The following is an 18,179-nucleotide window of genomic DNA, read 5'->3' as shown; positions in this document are numbered from 1 at the left end:
ATTTTCCGACATTGTATTCCATCTGCCGCCCATTCGCTTAACCTATCTAAATCTCTTTGCAGCCTCTCTGGACAGGTTAGGTGAGTGGGCAAATGCATGGCAGATGCAGTATAATGTGGATAAGTGTGAGGTTATCCACTTTGGTGGCAAAAACAGGAAGGCAGAATATTTTCTGAATGGCGACAGATTAGGAAAAGCGGAGGTGCAACGAGACCTGGGTGTCATGGTACATCAGTCATTGAAAGTTGGCAAGCAGGTACAGCAGGTGGTGAAGGCGGCAAATGGCATATTGGCCTTCATAGCTAGGGGATTTGAGTACAGGAGCAGGGAGGTCTTACTGTAGTTGTACAGGGCCTTGTTGAGGCCTCACCTGGAATATTGTGTTCAGTTTTGGTCTCCTAATCTGAGGAAGGACGTTCTTGCTATTGAGGGAGTGCAGTGAAGGTTCACCAGACTGATTCCCGGGATGGCAGGACTGACATATGAGGAGAGACTGGATCGACTGGGCCTGTATTCACTGGTGTTTAGAAGAATGAGAGGGGATCTCATAGAAACATATAAAATTCTGACAGGACTGGGCAGGTTAAATGCAGGAAGAATGTTCCCAATGTTGGGGAAGTCCAGAACCACAGTCTAAAGATAAGGGACAAGCCATTTAGGATCGAGATGAGGAGAAACTTCTTCACTTAGAGAGTTGTTAACCTATGGAATTCTCTACCACAGAGTGTTGTTGATGCCGGCTCCTTAGATATATTCAAGAGGGAGTTAGATATGGCCCTTACGGCTAAAGGGATCAAGGGGTATGGAGAAAAAGCGGGAAAGGGGTACTGAGGTGAATGATCAGCCATGATCTTATTGAATGGTGGTGCAGGCTCGAAGGGCCTACTCCTGCACCTATTTTCTATGTTTCTAAAAGGTTAGTATGCAGGTACAGCAAGTGATCAGGAAGGCCAATGGAATCTTGGCCTTTATTGCAAAGGGGATGGAGTATAAAAGCAAGGTTAGTGTTGTTACAGTTATACAGGGTATTGATGAGGCCACACCTGGAATACTGCGTAGTTTTGGTTTCTATATTTAAGAAAGGATATACTTGCTTTGGAGGCAGTTCAGAGAAGGTTCACAAGGTTGATTCCGGAGATGAGGGGGTTGCCTTATGAGGAAAGGTTGAGTAGGTTGGGCCTCTACTCATTGGAATTCAAAAGAATGAGAAGTGATCTTTTCGAAACGTGTAAGATTATGAGGAGGCTACAATGTCCCTTTGTTCCTCTACACTTTTCAGTGTTGTACCATTTAATGTGTATTCCCTTGCCTTGTTCGACCTCCCCAAATGCATTACCTCACACTTATCCGGATTGAATTCCATTTTCCACTGTTCTGCCCACCTGACCAGTACATTGATCTCTTGCAGTCTGCAGCTTTCTTCTTCATTATCAACCACACAGCCCATGTTAGTATCATCTGCAAACTTCTTAATCATACCCCCAACATTTAAGTCCAAGTCATTGATGTATACCACAAAAAGCAAGGGACCCAGCACTGAGCCCTGCGGAACCTCACTGGATAGAGCCTTCCAGTCACAAAAACACCCATCAACCATTACTCTTTGCATCCTGCCTCTGAGCCAATTTTGGATCCAACTTGCCACTTTGCTTTGGATCCCATGGGCTATCACTTTTATAGAAACATAGAAAATAGCTGCAGGAGTAGGCCATTCAGTCCTTCGAGCCTGCACCACTATTCAATATGATCATGGCTGATCATGCAACTTCAGTATCCCATTCCTGCTTTCTCCCCATACCCCTTGATCCCTTTAGCCGTAAGGGTCACACGTCCCTTTTGAATATATCTAACGAACTGGCCTCAAGAACTTTGTGGTAGAGAATTCCACAGGTTCACAATTCTCAGTGAAGAAGTTTCTCCTCACCTCGGTCCCAAATGGCTTACCCCTTCTCCTTAGACTGTGACCCCTGTGACCCCAACATCGGGAACATTCTTCCTGCATCTAACCTGTCCAATCTCATCAGAATTTTATATGTTTCTATGAGATCCCCTCCTATTCTTCTAAATTCCAGTGAATATAAGGCCCAGTTAATCCAGTCTTTCTTCACGTCGGTCCTGCCATCCCGGGAATCAGTCTGGTGAACCTTCGCTGCACTCCCTCAATAGCAAGAATGTTCTTCCTCAGATTAGGAGACCAAAACTGTACACAATATTCAATCAAGGTGTGGCCTCACCGAGGCCCTGTACAACTGCAGTAAGACCTCCCTGCTCTGATACTCAAATCCTTTCGCTATGAAAGCCAACATGCCATTTTCCTTCTTCACCGCCTGTTGTACCTGCATGTCAACTTTCAATGACTGATGTACCACGACACCCAGGTCTCGTTGCACCTCCCCTTTTCCTAATCTGTCGCCATTCAGATAATATTCTGCCTTCCTGTTTTTGCCACCGAAGTGGATAACATTTATCTACATTATACTGCACCTGCCATGCATTTGCCCACTCACCTAACCTGTCCAAGTCACCCTGCAGCCTCTTAGCATCCTCCTCACAGCTCACACTGCCACCCAGCTTAGAGTCATCTGCAAACTTGGAGATATTACATTCAATTCCTTTGTCTAAATCATGAATGTATATTGTAAATAGCTGGGGTCCCAGCACTGAACTTTGCGGTACCCCACTAGTCACTGCCTGCCATTCTGAAAAGGACCCGTTTATTCCTACTCTTTGCTTCCTGTCTGCCAACCAGTTCTCTATCCATGTGCTTTAATTTTGCACACTAATCTCTTGTGTGGGACCTTGACAAAAGCCTTTTGAAAGTCCAAAATTACTTCTTTAATAATTGATTCCAACATTTTCCCCACTACCGATGTCAGGCTAACCGGTCTATAATTCCCTGTATTCTTTCTCCCTCCTTTTTTAAAAAGTGGAGTTACATTAGCTACTCTCCAATCCATAGGAACTGATCCAGAGTCCACAGAATGTTGGAAAATGACCACCAATGCATCCACTATTTCTAGGGCCACTCCTTTAAGTACTCTGGGATGCAGACCATCAGGCCCTGGGGATTTATCGGCCTTCAATCCCATCAATTTCCCTTACACAATTTCCTGACTAATAAGGATTTCCTTCAGTTCCTCTTTCTCGCTTGCCCCTCGGTCCCCTATTATTTTCGGGAGGTTATTCGTGTCTTCCTTACTGAAGACAGAACCAAAGTATTTGTTCAATTGCTCTGCCATTTCCTTGTTCCCCATTATGAATTCACCTGATTCGGACTGCAAGGGACCTACATTAGTCTTCACTAATCTTTTTATCTTCACATATCTATAGAAGCTTTTGCAGTCAGTTTTTATGTTCCCTGCAAGCTTACTCTCATACTCTATTTTCCCCCTCCTAATTAAACCCTTTGTGCTCCTCTGCTGAATTCTAAATTTCTCCCAGTTCTTAATACCCCTCTCTTTTGTGAATGATGCAAAGTATTCATCAAGAATCATACCCACATCTTCTGCCTCCACACACAGATTTCTTTTATGGTCTCTAATAGGCCTCACTCTTTCTCTGGTTATCCTCTTGCTCTTAATGTATTTATAAAACATCTTTGGGTTTTCCCTGATTTTACTTGCCAACATTCTTTCCGGCTCTCTCTTTGCTTTCCCGATCTCTTTTTTTAATTGCACCCCTGCACTTCTTATACTCCTCTAGAGTTTCTGCAGTGTTGAGTTCTTGGTATCTGCCATAAGCTTTCCTTTTTTTCTTTATCTTATCATGTATGTCCCTTGACATCCAGGGGGCTCTATATTTGTTCGCCGCACCCTTTTTTTCTCTCAAGGGAACATACTTGTTCTGTACCCTCAGGATCTCCTCCTTGAATGCCTCCCACTGCTCTGGCGTGGATTTACCATTAAGTAGCCGTGTCCAGTCCACTTTGGCCAAATCCCATCTCAGCTCAGCAAAATTGGCTTTACCCCAGTTGAGAACTTTTATTCCTGGTTCCCCTTTGTCCTTTTCCATAACTACCCTAAATCTAACTGAATTATGATCACAAGCACCAAAATGCTCTCTCACCGATACTCCTTCCAGCTGCCCCTCTTCACTCCCCCAAATCAAGTCCAGAACCGCCTCTTCCCATATTGGGCTTGTTACATACTGGCTAAAGAAGTTCTCCTGAATGCATTTTAGGAATTCCGCACCCTCTGTATCATTCACACTACTTTTTACCCCAGTTAATATTAGGGTAGTTGAAATCCCCTATTACAGCTCCATAGTTTTTGCACTTCGCAACAATTTGCCAACATATTTGTTCTTCTATCTCCCTCTGACTGCTTTGGGGTCTATAGTACACTCCCAGTATTGTGATCACCCCTTTTTTGTTCTCTAATTCAACCCATATGACCTTGTTTGATGACCTCTAACATATCATCCCTTCTCACAGCTGTAATTGTTTATTTAATCAATACAGCGACCTCCCCTCCTTTTTTACCCCCTTTCTATCCTGTCTGAAAATCCTGTAAACTAGGAATGTTGAGCTGCCATACCTGTCCTTCTTTCAGCCACGTCTCAGTAATGGCCAATAGGAATTGACAACCCAAGTGGACTGGAAAGTCCTCGGACATGTACCTAAACTTCTGACAAAGTTCCATACAAAATGTTACTAGTCAAACAAAGCATGGGGATTAAGGGTAAACCACATGCAGCAATTCCTATCTGCAATGTGCAATTTTTTTTGTGCATGCTGTCCACAGAACCTATTAAGCCGAGTTATACACCTATGGTGTGTGGAGAAATCAGAATGAAGAATGCTTCAACTTACTGCTATTTGCCTTTTGTCAGTTTCTCCTCTTTTGTGATGGATGTCTATGAAAATTGTCAAGGAGCTTTTCCATTAGATGGTTACAAACATCAGTACTCACATGGCTAAAAGTCAACCTTAAGGGTTGTGTTAGCTTTCAATAATCATTCATTACCAGCAGAAGTAAACATGAGCACAAAGTGAGAACAACGTTTTATATAAACTTTTTCACTAAATTTAGAAATGACTTTTTTGCAGCTTGTCTTTGTCTCTGTCTCAACATTAAAATCAAACTGCGATCACAACTTGGGGCCACTTAGATGTTTATCTGTGCAGTGACTTTGTAATCTTCCAAAAATATTCAAATGATTTTTTGTTTAATTTAGACACTTATTTCTAAAACACTGAAACTAACTGGTTACAGTTCAATGCAAAACATTTAAGATGTTTAACTCTCAATGACTCGTTCCATGTACTTGTAGCTGTTAATTTCAAATGAAAAGTGGTGTAAAAATGCTATTTTAAGGATGCCTTTGCAGTTACACAATTCCAGAGCCCTCTCTCCTTTCTCGTACAGATAAATTCTTTGCTTCCATCCAATTTCATGTCCCAGTCAAGAACTAATGGTAAGAAGAGTCATGCAGCCCTGCAGCAAACCTGCAATCTACAGAAAGGAGGGAGAGAGAAATCAGGGAACTGTAGGCCAGTTAGGCTGACATCAGTCATCAGGAAAATGCTGGAGTCCATTATTAAGGAAGTGGTAACAGGGCACTTAGAAAATCATAATATTAGTAGGCAGAGTCAACATGCTTTTATGAAAGGGAAAATGTGTTTGACAAATTTATTTCGGGTTTTTTTGAGGATGTAACTAGTAGGGTAGATAAAGGGGAACCGGTGGATGTAACATATTTGGATTTCCAAAAGGCATTTGATAAGGTACAACATAAAAAATTGTTACACAGGATAAGGGCACATGGGTTTGGGGTAATATATTATAATGGAGAGAGGATTGGTTAACGGACCGAAAACAGAGAATAGGGATGAACGGGTCATTTTCAGGTTGGCAGGCTGTAACTAATGGGTTATTGCAAGGATCAGTGCTTGAGCCTCAGCTATTTACAATTTATATTAACGATTTGGATGAAGGGATCGTGTGTAATGTATCCAAGTTTGCTGACGATACAAAGCGGTAGAAAAGTAAGATGTGAGGAGGACACAAAGAGCCTGCAAAAGGATATAGACTGGATAAGATGGGCAGATGGAGTATAATGTGTGGAATTGTGAGGTTATTTACTTTGATAGAAAAAATAGGAAAACTGAATAATTTTAAATGGTTATAAATTATTAAATGTTGGTGTTCGGAGAGATTTAGGAGTTCTAGTACAAGAAGGTACAGCAAGCAATGAGCAAGGAAAATGGCATGTTGGCCTTTATTGCAAGTGGGGTTGGAGTACAAAAACAAGGAAGCCTTGCTACAATTGTAGAGAGCTTTGGTGAGACTACACCTGGAGTACTGTGCACAGTTTTGGTCTCCTTATCTAAGGATATACTTGCCTTAGAGGTGGTGCAATGAAGGGTCACTAGATTGAGCCCTGGGAGGAGAAATTTGTGCTATGAGAGATTAAGTAGATTGGGTCTATGTTCTCTGGAGTTTAGAAGAATGAGAGGTGCTTTCATTGAAACATACAAGGGATCGTGTGGGCTTGCCCAACCAATCAAAGAAGGGAATCCCCATTCATGCTCAAGGGTATTCCGTATATACGGAATGCCCATAAGCATGAATGGGGAACACATTACAAAATACATCGACATCAAATAAAAAAAAATTACATATTTAAAATTAATTAAAATGGCATTTAATTTTTTGAAAAATAAATTTACATGTTTGAACAGGGCTAAAAATAAACTTACTGCACAGCATTTTTAATGTATAAATGATTAAAACATTTTTATTTTTAATTATTTTTTTAAACTTACACTGGTAAAAGCAGGCCTTACGCCTGCTTTTAGCAGGCATAAACATTTCACGGGCATTCGCTGGGCAGAAGTTGAGCAAATAGTCCATGTGCAGCGCATGCCTAAATCCGTAACTTGCATGACCCCTACGGGCGCGTGCGCACCTCATACCCGCCTGTAGGAGCCGCAAATTATGGCCAATATGTTTTCATGATGTTGATTGAGGGATAAATATTGACCAGGTCACGAGGGAGAATTCACCTGCTCTTCTTCGAAATAGTGCCATAGGATCTTTTACATTCACTTGAGGGGGTCGATGGGGCTTCAGTTTAACTTATCCAAAGGACAACACCTCCCAGAATGCAGCACTCCCTCAGTACTGCAATGAAGTGTCAGTCTAGAATATGTGCTCAAGTCTTTGGAGTGGTACTTGAACTCAGAGGCGAGAGTGCTACTCACTAGACCACGTAAGAATTAGGAGTAGGAGCAGGAGCAGGCTATATAGCCCCTCAAGCCTGCTGCACCATCCAATAAGATCATGGCTGATCCAGAACCTCAACACTACTTTACTGCCCTATCCTCATATCTCTTGATTCCCGAGAGTCCAAAAATCTCTCGACAGTTGACATCAGGCTCCAACTGACCGAAGGAAAGCACAATAATTACATATAATGGTCTTAAGGCGACACACCAAGTTACATACTTCAGCTATCAGAATATATCGTGCGTTACATGGCACAATGTTCCTTCCCTTATGGAGTAGCGTATCCTCCTCCCTACCGTGAGCAATGTCATGAGAAATTCAAATTTAATCTGCATCCATGTTATTCTTGGTTCATGAAACCAGAGTGATTATACTGCACAGTACCTTTATTGAACAGGAACAATAACTTGTATTTATATAGCACCTTTAACATAATGAAACGTCCGAGGCACTTCACAGGAGTATTGAGATTTTAAAAAAAAAGAAAGCTTGCCCATCACTGTCTAATTGCTCTTGTTCTCCCTTATCCAGCTCTTCCTCTTATATAGTGGATTTTACACAACCCACCTGGGCTCACTGCTTCAGTACTGACAGGCAACATTTGAACTAAAGGAGAAACAAAATGGACATGTAGTTAAAAACCTCACTAGCTAGTAAAGTAGCAGCGAGCATATCAAGTGGAAAAAGACACTGCAGAAGGCAAGCTGGTTAAGAAAGGGTAAGAGCAGTCAGGACATAGTTGGTCATGTTCTTGAGCAAGTGGGATTTCTCAATGAAACTGTGCTGCCTGTTTATTCTGTACACTTCCAAAGACCTAGATCGTACCATGCAACAAGAGCTAAAATGTATTGATGATTTGAGAGTTTGTAGCTAACACTTATCCAGTGTATAAAATAGAAAAAGAATGAATTTTGTGTGTACTTTTCATATCCTCAGGACACCCCAAAGCACTTTACAGCAAAATGGATAGAAATGGATGAAATGGCATAAAAATCAGATATCCTTTTTGCATACTAAATGAGTTATAAGAGCAGTTACGTAGTCTTTGAAAAAATATCTCCATTGATCCAGCAAGGAGGGAATAAAGAATTACAGATAACATTAACCATGCAAGGCATGTTTCCAATAGTGTATGTGTGTATGCTGGTGTGTAATGAATAATGTTTTATTTTAACACTCGTGTAGAAATTTACAGTTGAAATTTTATATAAATCTAAACTCACTTTTCCCCCCATGACATTTAAAAAAAACTATTTGGTATGATGATATGACTAGTGACAGTGGAAGAACTTCCAGTGCAGAACATAAGAACTAGGAGCAGGAGTAGGCCATTTGGCTCCTCGAGCCTGCTCCACCATTCAATATCATGGAAATCCAAACACACTACTTTATCCACCTTTCTCGTTATATCCTCAAAGAACTCTAGTAAATTTGTTAAACATGATTTCTCTTTCATAAAACCATGCTTACTCTGCTTGATTATGTTATGATTTTCTAACTGTCCTGCTACTACTTCCTTAATAATGGACACCATCATTTTCCCAATGACAGATGTTAGACTAACTGGGCTATAGTTTCCTGCTTTCTGTCTCCATTCTTTCTTGAATAAGGGCATTACATTTGCAGTTTTCCAATCCACTGGGACCTCTCCAGAATCCAGGGAATTTTGGTAGATTACAATCAATGTATCCACTATCTCTGCAACCACTTCTTTTAGGACCCAAGGATGCAGGCCATCAGGTCCAGGGGACTTGTCCACCTTTAGTTTGCCGATTACTTTTTCTCGAGTGATAGTGATTATTTCAAGTTCCCCCTCCCTATGATTAACTATCATTATTGGAGTGCTTTTAGTGTCTTCTACCGTGAAGATCAATACAAAATATTTGTTCAGTCTCTGCCATTTCCCCGTTTCCCATTATTAATTCCCCAGAAAACCTGCTCCCACTGAAAGTGCATCTTTGGTGAGCTGATGAGTAAGGCTGTCCTGCTGGGTTATATAAAGATTAGTGATCTCACAAAACAATTACACCAAGACAATTATAAAAAGATACGTGTCAAATATTCCAAGATAGTGATGTCCCAGATGTAGTCATAGTAAGAGTCCATTGCATCATGACTGAAAGTAGAAACAAAAACACAAGTTAGAAACCATACATATAACTTTCACATTAAAGTTTGATTTCTATTAGCATGTTCTTCTTCATTCTTCAAATGACACCATCTTCCACATACTCAATAAGCTTAGTTGTCTAATAGAAAAAAAATCATAAGCATTAACATGTTCGCATGACACTATCTCAAACTCCTGTTATTACACAAGTGAATCCTAAAATGGCTCACAATTAGCTGAAAGAAAGCTTCAAAGAGCTGCATTATGATGCTGGATGGAACTTGGCAGTCCAGACTCTAACCTCAGATTCAGCAAATACTGCTTGAATTCCAAAACAGAAAGATTAGCTTTCCTTGAAGATACCTGCTGGCTCCATCTGTGGACTGTACCAAGATAGCCAATCTCAGCTTGGAGAGGTAGGGCCCTCATTTTAGGAAGGGGAAAATTGGTCAGGAATTCTGCTTCTCCCCCCACCTTTGCAAATCTATATAGTTGCATATTGAAGCAACATTCATTATCATAGGCAGTCCCTCGGAATCAAGGAGGACTTGCTTCCACTCCCAAAGTGAGTTATTTGATGGCTGAATGAGAGCCACAGACCCTGTTACAGGTGGGACAGACATTCGTCGAGGGAAGGGGTCGGTGGGTCTGGTTTGCCGCGCGCTCATTCCACTGCCTGCGCTCGACCTCTTCATGCTATTTGCGTTGAGACTCGAAGAGCTCACGCCTTCCCGGATGGACTTTCTCCACCTTGGGCGGTCTGCGGCCAGGGTCTCCCAGGTGTCAATGGTGATGTTGCACTTTGCCAGCGAGGCTTTGAGGGTGTCCTTATAACGTTTCCGCTGTCCTCCTTTGGCTCGTTTACCATGAAGGAGCTCCGCATAAAGCATTTGCTTAGGGAGTCTTGAATCTGGCATGCGTACTACGTGACCTGCCCAGCGAAGCTGATCAAGTGTGGTCAGTGCTTCAATACTGGGATGTTAGCCTGGTCGAGGACACTGATGTTGGTGCGCCTGTCCTCCCAGGGGATTTGCAGGATCTTGCAGAGACATCGTTGGTGATATATCTCCAGCGACTTGAGGTGCCTTCTATACATCGTCCATGCCTCAGATCCATACAGGAGGACGGGTAGTACTACAGCCCTGTAGACTGTACCAAGATAGCCAATCTCAGCTAGGAAGGGGAAAATTGGTCAAGATTTCTGCTTCTCCCCCCCACAGGTGGGTTAATAAAGGGCTACCAAAGCCAATGGAACTATACCCTAACGTGAGGTACCATCTCAGGAGAGGAGCGAAGTAAACGAAAATATAGTAGGTGGAGGGGAACAAAAAGAAAATGAAAGCCAACTGACAATGCATTATTCTAAATTATTTCTCAGAAACTATGGCATTTGCCTGGCATGATGCAAAACTTCATAATTAGTTTCAGATGTGGAGCCACTAAAGATTAGAGAAAAGAACAAATTATCAACCCTACATACAGTATGCAAAGAAAAGGGCATTGTAACCATGATATCAAAACATTTTATAGGACACTAAGCCAACAATTTTGCCTGACTTTATTCATCGATCTTTTGATAACGTGAAGAACAACATAATTATTATTGCATTTGGGTATATTGTACCTGTTTTGTTCCTGTAAAGCTTTGAAGGCAGTCATATAATCCACCTCTCTGAGGAACTGACACAAAATTGCCACCTGTTGGAAGGAAAAGCAGCTTCAATATTTTATTGACATTTAAAACTGAAATTTCTTACTGGTACTGTTTTGATGTATTTACTTTTAAAATCGTTCTTTCTGATGTCATGTTGTAGGGGACTATGTAGCTAAATGGGTCTCTCTTTCACCTTTGGGACCATGGTTCTAATCCAGCACAGAAAGATGCAATATAAATTACCTCTCTTTTGACACTTGATCAATTGGAGTCAAGCAATCTGAGATTCTAATGAAAATGACAGCTCAAAACTGTTCCCAAACTCATCTCATTTGGCATAAATTACTTGGCTACATTACTCAACTAGTAACCCAGAGAATGATTTCAAATCCCACTATTGCAGATTAAGAATTTAAATTCAGTTTAAAACAAATATGGAAATAAAAAGCTGGTATCAGTAAAAGTGACCACGAATCTGTCCACCATTCAATAAGATCATGGTTGATCTGACCTTGGCCTCAACTCCACTTCCCTGCCCGCTCCCCATAACCCTCCACTCCCTTATGATTCAAAAATCTGTCTATCTTCATCTTAAACATATTCAATGACCCAGCCTCCACAGCTCTCTGGGGTAGAGAATTCCAAAGAATCATGACCCTCAGAGAAAAAATTCCTCCTCATTTCTGTTTTAAAATAGGCGACCCCTTATTCTGAAACTATGCCCCCGAGTTCTAGATTTTCCCACATCCTCATTGCATCTACCCTGTCAAGCCCCCTCAGAATCTTATATCTTTCAATAAGATAACCTCTCATTCTTCTAAACTCCAATGAGCATAGACCTTATCTGCTCAACCTTTCTTCATAAGACAGCCTGTTTATCTCAGGAATCAATCTGTGAACCTTCTCTGAATTGCCTTCAATGCAAGTACATCCCTCCTTAAATAAAGAGTCCAAAATTGTATGCAGTACTCCAGATGTGGTCTCACCAATACCCTGTACAGTTGTAGCAGGACTTCCCTACTTTTATACTCCATCCCCCTTGCAATAAAGGCCAACATTCCATTTGCCTTCCTAATTACTTGCTGAATCTGCATGCTAACTTTTTGTGTTTCATGTACAAGGACCCCAGATTCTTCGGTACCACAGCATTTTGTAATCTCGCCCCAGTTAAATAATAATTAGCTTTTTTATTTTTCCTACCAAAGTGGATAACCTCACCATTACATGTCAGCCATTATATTCAAGTACTTCTCCAGAGGAAGTAATGCTTAATAGGCAAGCAACCATATTTAATTCCCACTCACCACTCAAATAGAACAAATCATTTATTCAGCCCTCAATATACTCAGGGGGGCACATTCCATCCACTATGGGAAGGTTTAGCATTTGGCTTATATAATTTTTTTTTAAAAAAGGTAGGTCATCTATATTCGAGCTTGCGATAAATCAAACATTATTAAATACATTTTTTCTACTTACTTGGGTGTGGCAATTTAACATTGAACAGCATTTGATCATTCTTTTCAGCACCTTAAAAATATCAATGTAACACAAAAAAATAAAATTAGTTCAAAAGAAGGCAAAGAGTGCATTTATCTTGCTGGTCAACTGCTTTTAGACCTGTGGGAGTAACTTTATTTATACTGTCTTCTCACCAGTTGGAGGGGAGGGTGAAATTTTGCAGTCACATTTACAAGGCTGCTGCTCCACCCCATCTTTATAGAAACATAGAAAATAGGTGCAGGAGTAGGCCATTCGGCCCTTCAAGCCGGCACCACCATTCAATAAGATCATGGCTGATCATTCCCTCAGTACCCCTTTCCTGCTTTCTCTCCATACCTCTTGATCCCCTTAGCCATAAGGGCCGTATCTAATTCCCTCTTGAGTATATCCAATGAACTGGCATCAACAACTCTCTGCCGCAGGGAATTCCACAGGTTAACAACTCTGAGTGAAGACGTTTCTCCTCATCTCAGTCCTAAATGGCCTACCCCTTATCCTAAGACTATGTCCCCTGGTTCTGGACTTCCCCAACATCGGGAACATTCTTCCCGCATCTAACCTGTCCAGTCCCGTCAGAATCTTAGACGTTTCTATGAGATCCCCTCTCATGTTGTAGTTCAAGTATACATTCCCTCTCGAGAAGCAACCTCATTTCCTAGGCAACCTGACTATTTTCCTGAGTATATTTTGCCATTAACACACTGTAGACTTTTCTGTCAGCTGCTGTTAAAGTTGAAGGTCAAACCTGAAGAAAGAATCAGTTGTGAATGCATCTGTCTGACCATGGGACCATAGGGCAATAAATGTGAATTTGCCAGCATCACCCACATCCCAAGAACAAATAATAAAAAAATTACTGTGACATTCAGCAAATTTTTCTTTGACACTTTTCATCCACCAAGAATCTTCTGGTGTTCTATAGTCACAGCTGTAGGAACAGAGTTATAGGGCCCAAATTTGGCCAGTACAGATTTCTGGCGCACTCACCAGAGGGGCACTGCTTTTGTAGAACTCCAAGGGCGCCAAAAATCATCGGACCGAGTTTGGCCGCTCCCTAGCCTCTCCTCCATGGTGGCGTAGCGTGGCAACTGGATTCGGGGGCGGAGCCAGGTCCCGGCACTGAAAACAGTGCTGGGACCTCGGCACAGGCACGCTAGAGTGCGCGCGCGTGTGCAGTAGCTCCTAGCCTCCAGAATCTGAGTGTGAGAGATGCAGGCTGTGTGGGAAGGGCTGACGCTCGCTGTCCCTTTGCTGGGCAGAGTGGCCTGCCGCACAGGCTGGCCGCTGCCTTCTCGCGCTGAGGGCTACAAGAGAGAGGTTGGTGGGTGGGGGGAGGGAAGAGGAAAAGTTTTGATCCGGCGGGCGGGGGAGGGGGAGGAGAGAGAGAAGAATTTTGATCCGGCGGCGGGGGGCGGCGCTCCCGCACTGGCCTGGCCCGCTGTGGATCTCTCCCCCTTCCCCCCCCCACCGTTAAGATGGCGCGTTCTCTCGCATCTATCCCAGGCCGAAGGGGCTCCCACACGGCCAGCCGCTGCCGAGTTTAGTTGACGGTAGGATTTACTTCAGTTCTTTATTTGTTCATTTAATTATTTACTTCAGTTCTTTATTTTTTATTGTTTTATTGAATGCTTATTACTTTTTGTGCTTTGTTTAGTGCTTGGTGGTGCTTTAAATGTAGTTACTTGCACCGATTCCTTAACTCTAGGTAAGGTTTGTGCGGACAGAAGTGGCAACATATGCTGTCCTAAGTTAGTTTGGAGCAACTATTTGCTGGCCAAACTCGCTTAAATGACCAAAGCAGGCATAAGTGGCTGGGAACGACCCCTTTTGAAAAAAAAACAAAAAAAAACCTAACTAACTCACTTTCACTGGCGCAAATTAAATGGCCAGAATTGCAACTAAAAAGATACTCCACAAAAATCAAGTTGCTCCAAAAAAAAAAGAGCAACTCCTGGGGAAATCTGGGCCGATAGTGCTAGCTGTGAGCTGGATTTTGCCTAGCAACAGCAGAAGTGAGGATTCTCTTTTAACGTTATAAAACATTGAAAATTAAGTCAACCAATTGGAATTTCTTTATAACTCTTGGCTTTGCACTGGGCTGGGGTTGCACCACAGACTCAGACATGGTCTCACATTACTTGCCTTAAGTACAGTGGGGATTCAGATTGATAATCTGTGTCTAATTACAATACTGCTTTTAAATTGATGCGCATCGAAAGCCACTTCACAATGAAGCAAAAGCTCCAGTATAATATGATGAAAGTTTCATATGTAATTTTTTTCTACAATAACTTGAACCCCTGTGTTAATGCTCTTAAAAACAGTTTAAAATAAGTCAGGTACCATAAAAGCTATCATTTAGATCCACCAACAAACCAGGAGACGAGAAAACTTTATTACATGAATCTAAACATTTTCCAGTAAGCTGACGCTTTGTCACACGTGATCAATATTTTGTTTATTACTGTAAGTAAAGATTGGAGATGTACATATCTGCGTGTGTTATATAGATGGACACAACACACTGAAGGTGAGGTAGAGCCAAAGCCATTAAAGCAAAGTAGGGCAACAGATTTTGAAAACATCAATTTTCAGAATTACTAATTTCCTTCCCCTCTCCTGAAAGTATTATTTGCTTGCTAGTGTATGACTACAGAAGAACGGAATCTCTGGAACCTTGTACAAGGGGTTATTATATATTTGCATCTTGATATTGAGTATTGGCAGGCTATTCAACTGTTCGGCTATCACAGTCAAACCCAATCCTGTCCTTATCCAGGCATTTCCAGCAGTAGTCATTGGGTAACAGTTTCCAGCATTTGATTTTGGAGCAAATAAGAAAGGAAATATAACACTTTATTACAGATATTGCACTGGATTCTGAATACTGCAAGTCAGCTTTTTACTTGAAGACAGTAAAACATCCATACATCGCTAATTGCACTAGGGTGGAGTCAAAAGCTTCTCTGTCAAAAATGAAATGGCTTGAGGCCGATAAAGCACAGCAGATAAAACAAAGGCCACTGAGAATTTCCATCTGTAGTTCCCTTTCCCGATCCCTCTTACCATGTCTGTGTACACATCAGAAGGAACGCTCTTATTGAAGAAGTCTGAACAAATGGCACCAGCTTGAAGGTAGAAATGCAAAGCTGCTGAAAACTGATTGGTTGCTGGAAGGTCAGAAAATAAAAACGTTACATGAAATTCTACATTTAGGTAGTTTGGTATTTAAGTCACAACACTGGAACAATACATAAAATGATTCATAGTAGACTCTTGAGAGGGACACATTTTATGCAAGATGTCCATATTTAACATTTCAAGCACTGCAAACAAGATTCCTTTCATCAGGATGCTGTCAGGGTCTGGGGTTTGCTAACAATTTACTTATTGACAGAATTTCTTACAGTTTTGATAAAAATAGATTATTGATTGAGCTGTTTAGTTTGGGCTTTCAATTGGCTGAAAATCTGGCCTTTAAAGACTGCTTTTCAGCTGGTAAAACCCGAATATAAAAACAATATTGAACCTTCAGCAGAGACCAAAAGAAATATGGTTTGTAAAAGATATAAAGCTGTATTTCTAAAGGAAACAAAATGGTTACAAATGACAAATTGCTTTCATCAACCTAACACATCTCTGCAGAGAGGGGCAAACTGATAGCAATAACACAATGGGAACACAGCAACATGTGCTCCCGTCAATCTTTGAAGAAGGGGTGGGGGGGCACTCAGCAAAAAAATTTAACCTTTGTACTAGATAGGGTACAGTAGCATAGTAGTTATATTACTGGACTAGTAATCCAGAGGCCTGGACTAATGATCCAGAGACTGGAGTTCAAATCCCACCACAGGAGAATTTAAATTCAGTTAATAAATACATCTGGAATAAAAAGCTAGTACAGTATCAGTAATAGTGACCATAAAAAAACTACCGGATTCTTGCAAAAACCCATCTGATTCACTAATGTCCTTTAGGGAAGGAAATCTGCCATCCTTACCTGGTCTAGCCTATGTGTGACTCCAGACCCACAGCAATGTGGTTGACTCTTAACTACCCTCTGAAATGGCCTAGCAAGCCACTCAATTGTAAGGCAGCTCACCACCAGCTTCTCAAGGGCAATGAGGGATGGGCAATAAATTCTGGTCTTGCCAGCAACACCCACATCTTATGAATGAATAAAAAAACTGATCTTTTGTGACTTTGCTTAAAGGCAAGTCTAGGGTCTGGAGCTTGTTTGAGCTATTTAGCTTGGTTCCATTACTTAACAATAACTTGCATTGACATAGTATATTTAATTTTTTTAAAAGCCCAACGTTCTTCACAAATGGATGCAAAGAAAATGGACAGTCAGAAGGAAAGAAATCAGTGCAGCTTGGTCAAAGAGAAGTTTTTTTTTAAAAAGCGGTAAAAAGTTTAGGGATGGAGTTGCAAAATGTATAACTGAGGCAGCTGAACGTTCTGCCATCAATAGTAAGGCAAAGGAAGGGGAATGAGTAGAAAGCTGGGATTAGAGGAGAACAGCACTTGGGAGGGGATATGGGCCTGGAGAAGATTTCATAGATAGGGTGGGGCAAAGCCATGTAGGGGTTTATAGGCAAGGATTTCAAATTTGATGTGTTTGGGGGCTAATATAGATCAGCAAGAATTGGAGTGACGGGTGAGTAAGATATGTGTGGCAGAATTTGGAATTTATGAAAAGTGGAAGATTGGATGCCAGCAACAAGAAAGTTAGAATAGTCAAGACTGGAAGTGAAAAAAAATACAACAAATGGTGAAGGGGCTGAGATAGGGTTGAAATCAGACAATGTTGTGAAGGTTAGGAATCTTGGTGGTGGATGGGATGTGGGCTGAGAGACTTTGATTAAGGTCACAGGACACCAAGATTATGTTCAGCCCAAGAGAGTGGTTGGGTTAGGGTTTGCAAGAGAGCGGAGTTTAGGTTAGGAACCGAAGACAATGGCTTCTACTCAATGTTGAGTTGCAGGAAGTTGCGATTCATCCGAGACTTGATATTGAGAAAGCAGTCTCACAACACAAAGGCAGTCAACAGAAGTTGTGATATCCTTAGCATATACAGGACAGCTGACCCCATGCCAGGGGATGCTATCATTGAGGGACAGTATATAGATAAGAACGACAAGGAGGCCAAGGATAAATCCTTGCAGGAGCGTAGAAGTGACAAAAAGGTGGTGAAGGGGAAGGAAAATAAGCCATTTCTGAAGATGAACAGACTGTTCCAATTGGGTAGGAATGCAACATGCAAGGGTAGTGCCATGGTGCTTGTAGTATATGTAGGCACCTTTAGTAATGACTCCACGAGGCAGGGTATGATACTTAAACTGTGTAGACCTGTAGACTTTTTTTGCAGCTCCTGAGTGAGGACAACAAGCTGTGAGTTCCTTTTTATACTGGGTTACCTGCCGTGTGCAGGTAACCCTTAGGTCTCCAGCAGCAGCACCCTCTGGTGTACAGGTAAGGTGTGTACAGTATAAGGGTACATTCAGTGTGGCATAACAGTGTCACAGACATCACACAGTAACCAGGCATGCATACACAATAGTGCTAGACAATGGAGGAGAGGTATTTGATGAGAAGGAAGAAAAAAAGAAACATAGAAAATAGGTGCAGGAGTAGGCCATTCGGCCCTTCGAGCCTGCACCACCATTCAATAAGATCATGG

General features: G+C 41.6%; 1 protein-coding gene across 5 annotated transcripts in view; it reads right to left on the bottom strand.

The window, feature by feature from the left end:
* The window catches only part of ints8 (integrator complex subunit 8), a 166,891-nt gene that overhangs the window by 7,147 nt on the left and 141,565 nt on the right, over nucleotides 1-18,179 (bottom strand). For all 5 annotated transcript variants that reach the window (XM_070894311.1, XM_070894333.1, XM_070894326.1 and 2 more), the window contains 5 exons: nucleotides 15,563-15,666; nucleotides 12,473-12,523; nucleotides 10,964-11,037; nucleotides 9,281-9,345; nucleotides 4,811-4,854 (listed from right to left, as the gene is read on the bottom strand). In XM_070894311.1, coding sequence (XP_070750412.1) covers nucleotides 4,811-4,854; nucleotides 9,281-9,345; nucleotides 10,964-11,037; nucleotides 12,473-12,523; nucleotides 15,563-15,666 — 338 coding nt within the window. The remainder of the gene's footprint in view (nucleotides 1-4,810; nucleotides 4,855-9,280; nucleotides 9,346-10,963; nucleotides 11,038-12,472; nucleotides 12,524-15,562; nucleotides 15,667-18,179) is intronic.

The sequence above is a fragment of the Pristiophorus japonicus genome, chromosome 1 (genome assembly GCF_044704955.1).
Source record: "Pristiophorus japonicus isolate sPriJap1 chromosome 1, sPriJap1.hap1, whole genome shotgun sequence".
NCBI classification, from domain to species: Eukaryota; Metazoa; Chordata; class Chondrichthyes; family Pristiophoridae; genus Pristiophorus; species Pristiophorus japonicus.
The sequence above is the reverse complement of the archived record's forward strand: the minus strand, read 5'-3'. Positions and strand labels throughout refer to the sequence as shown.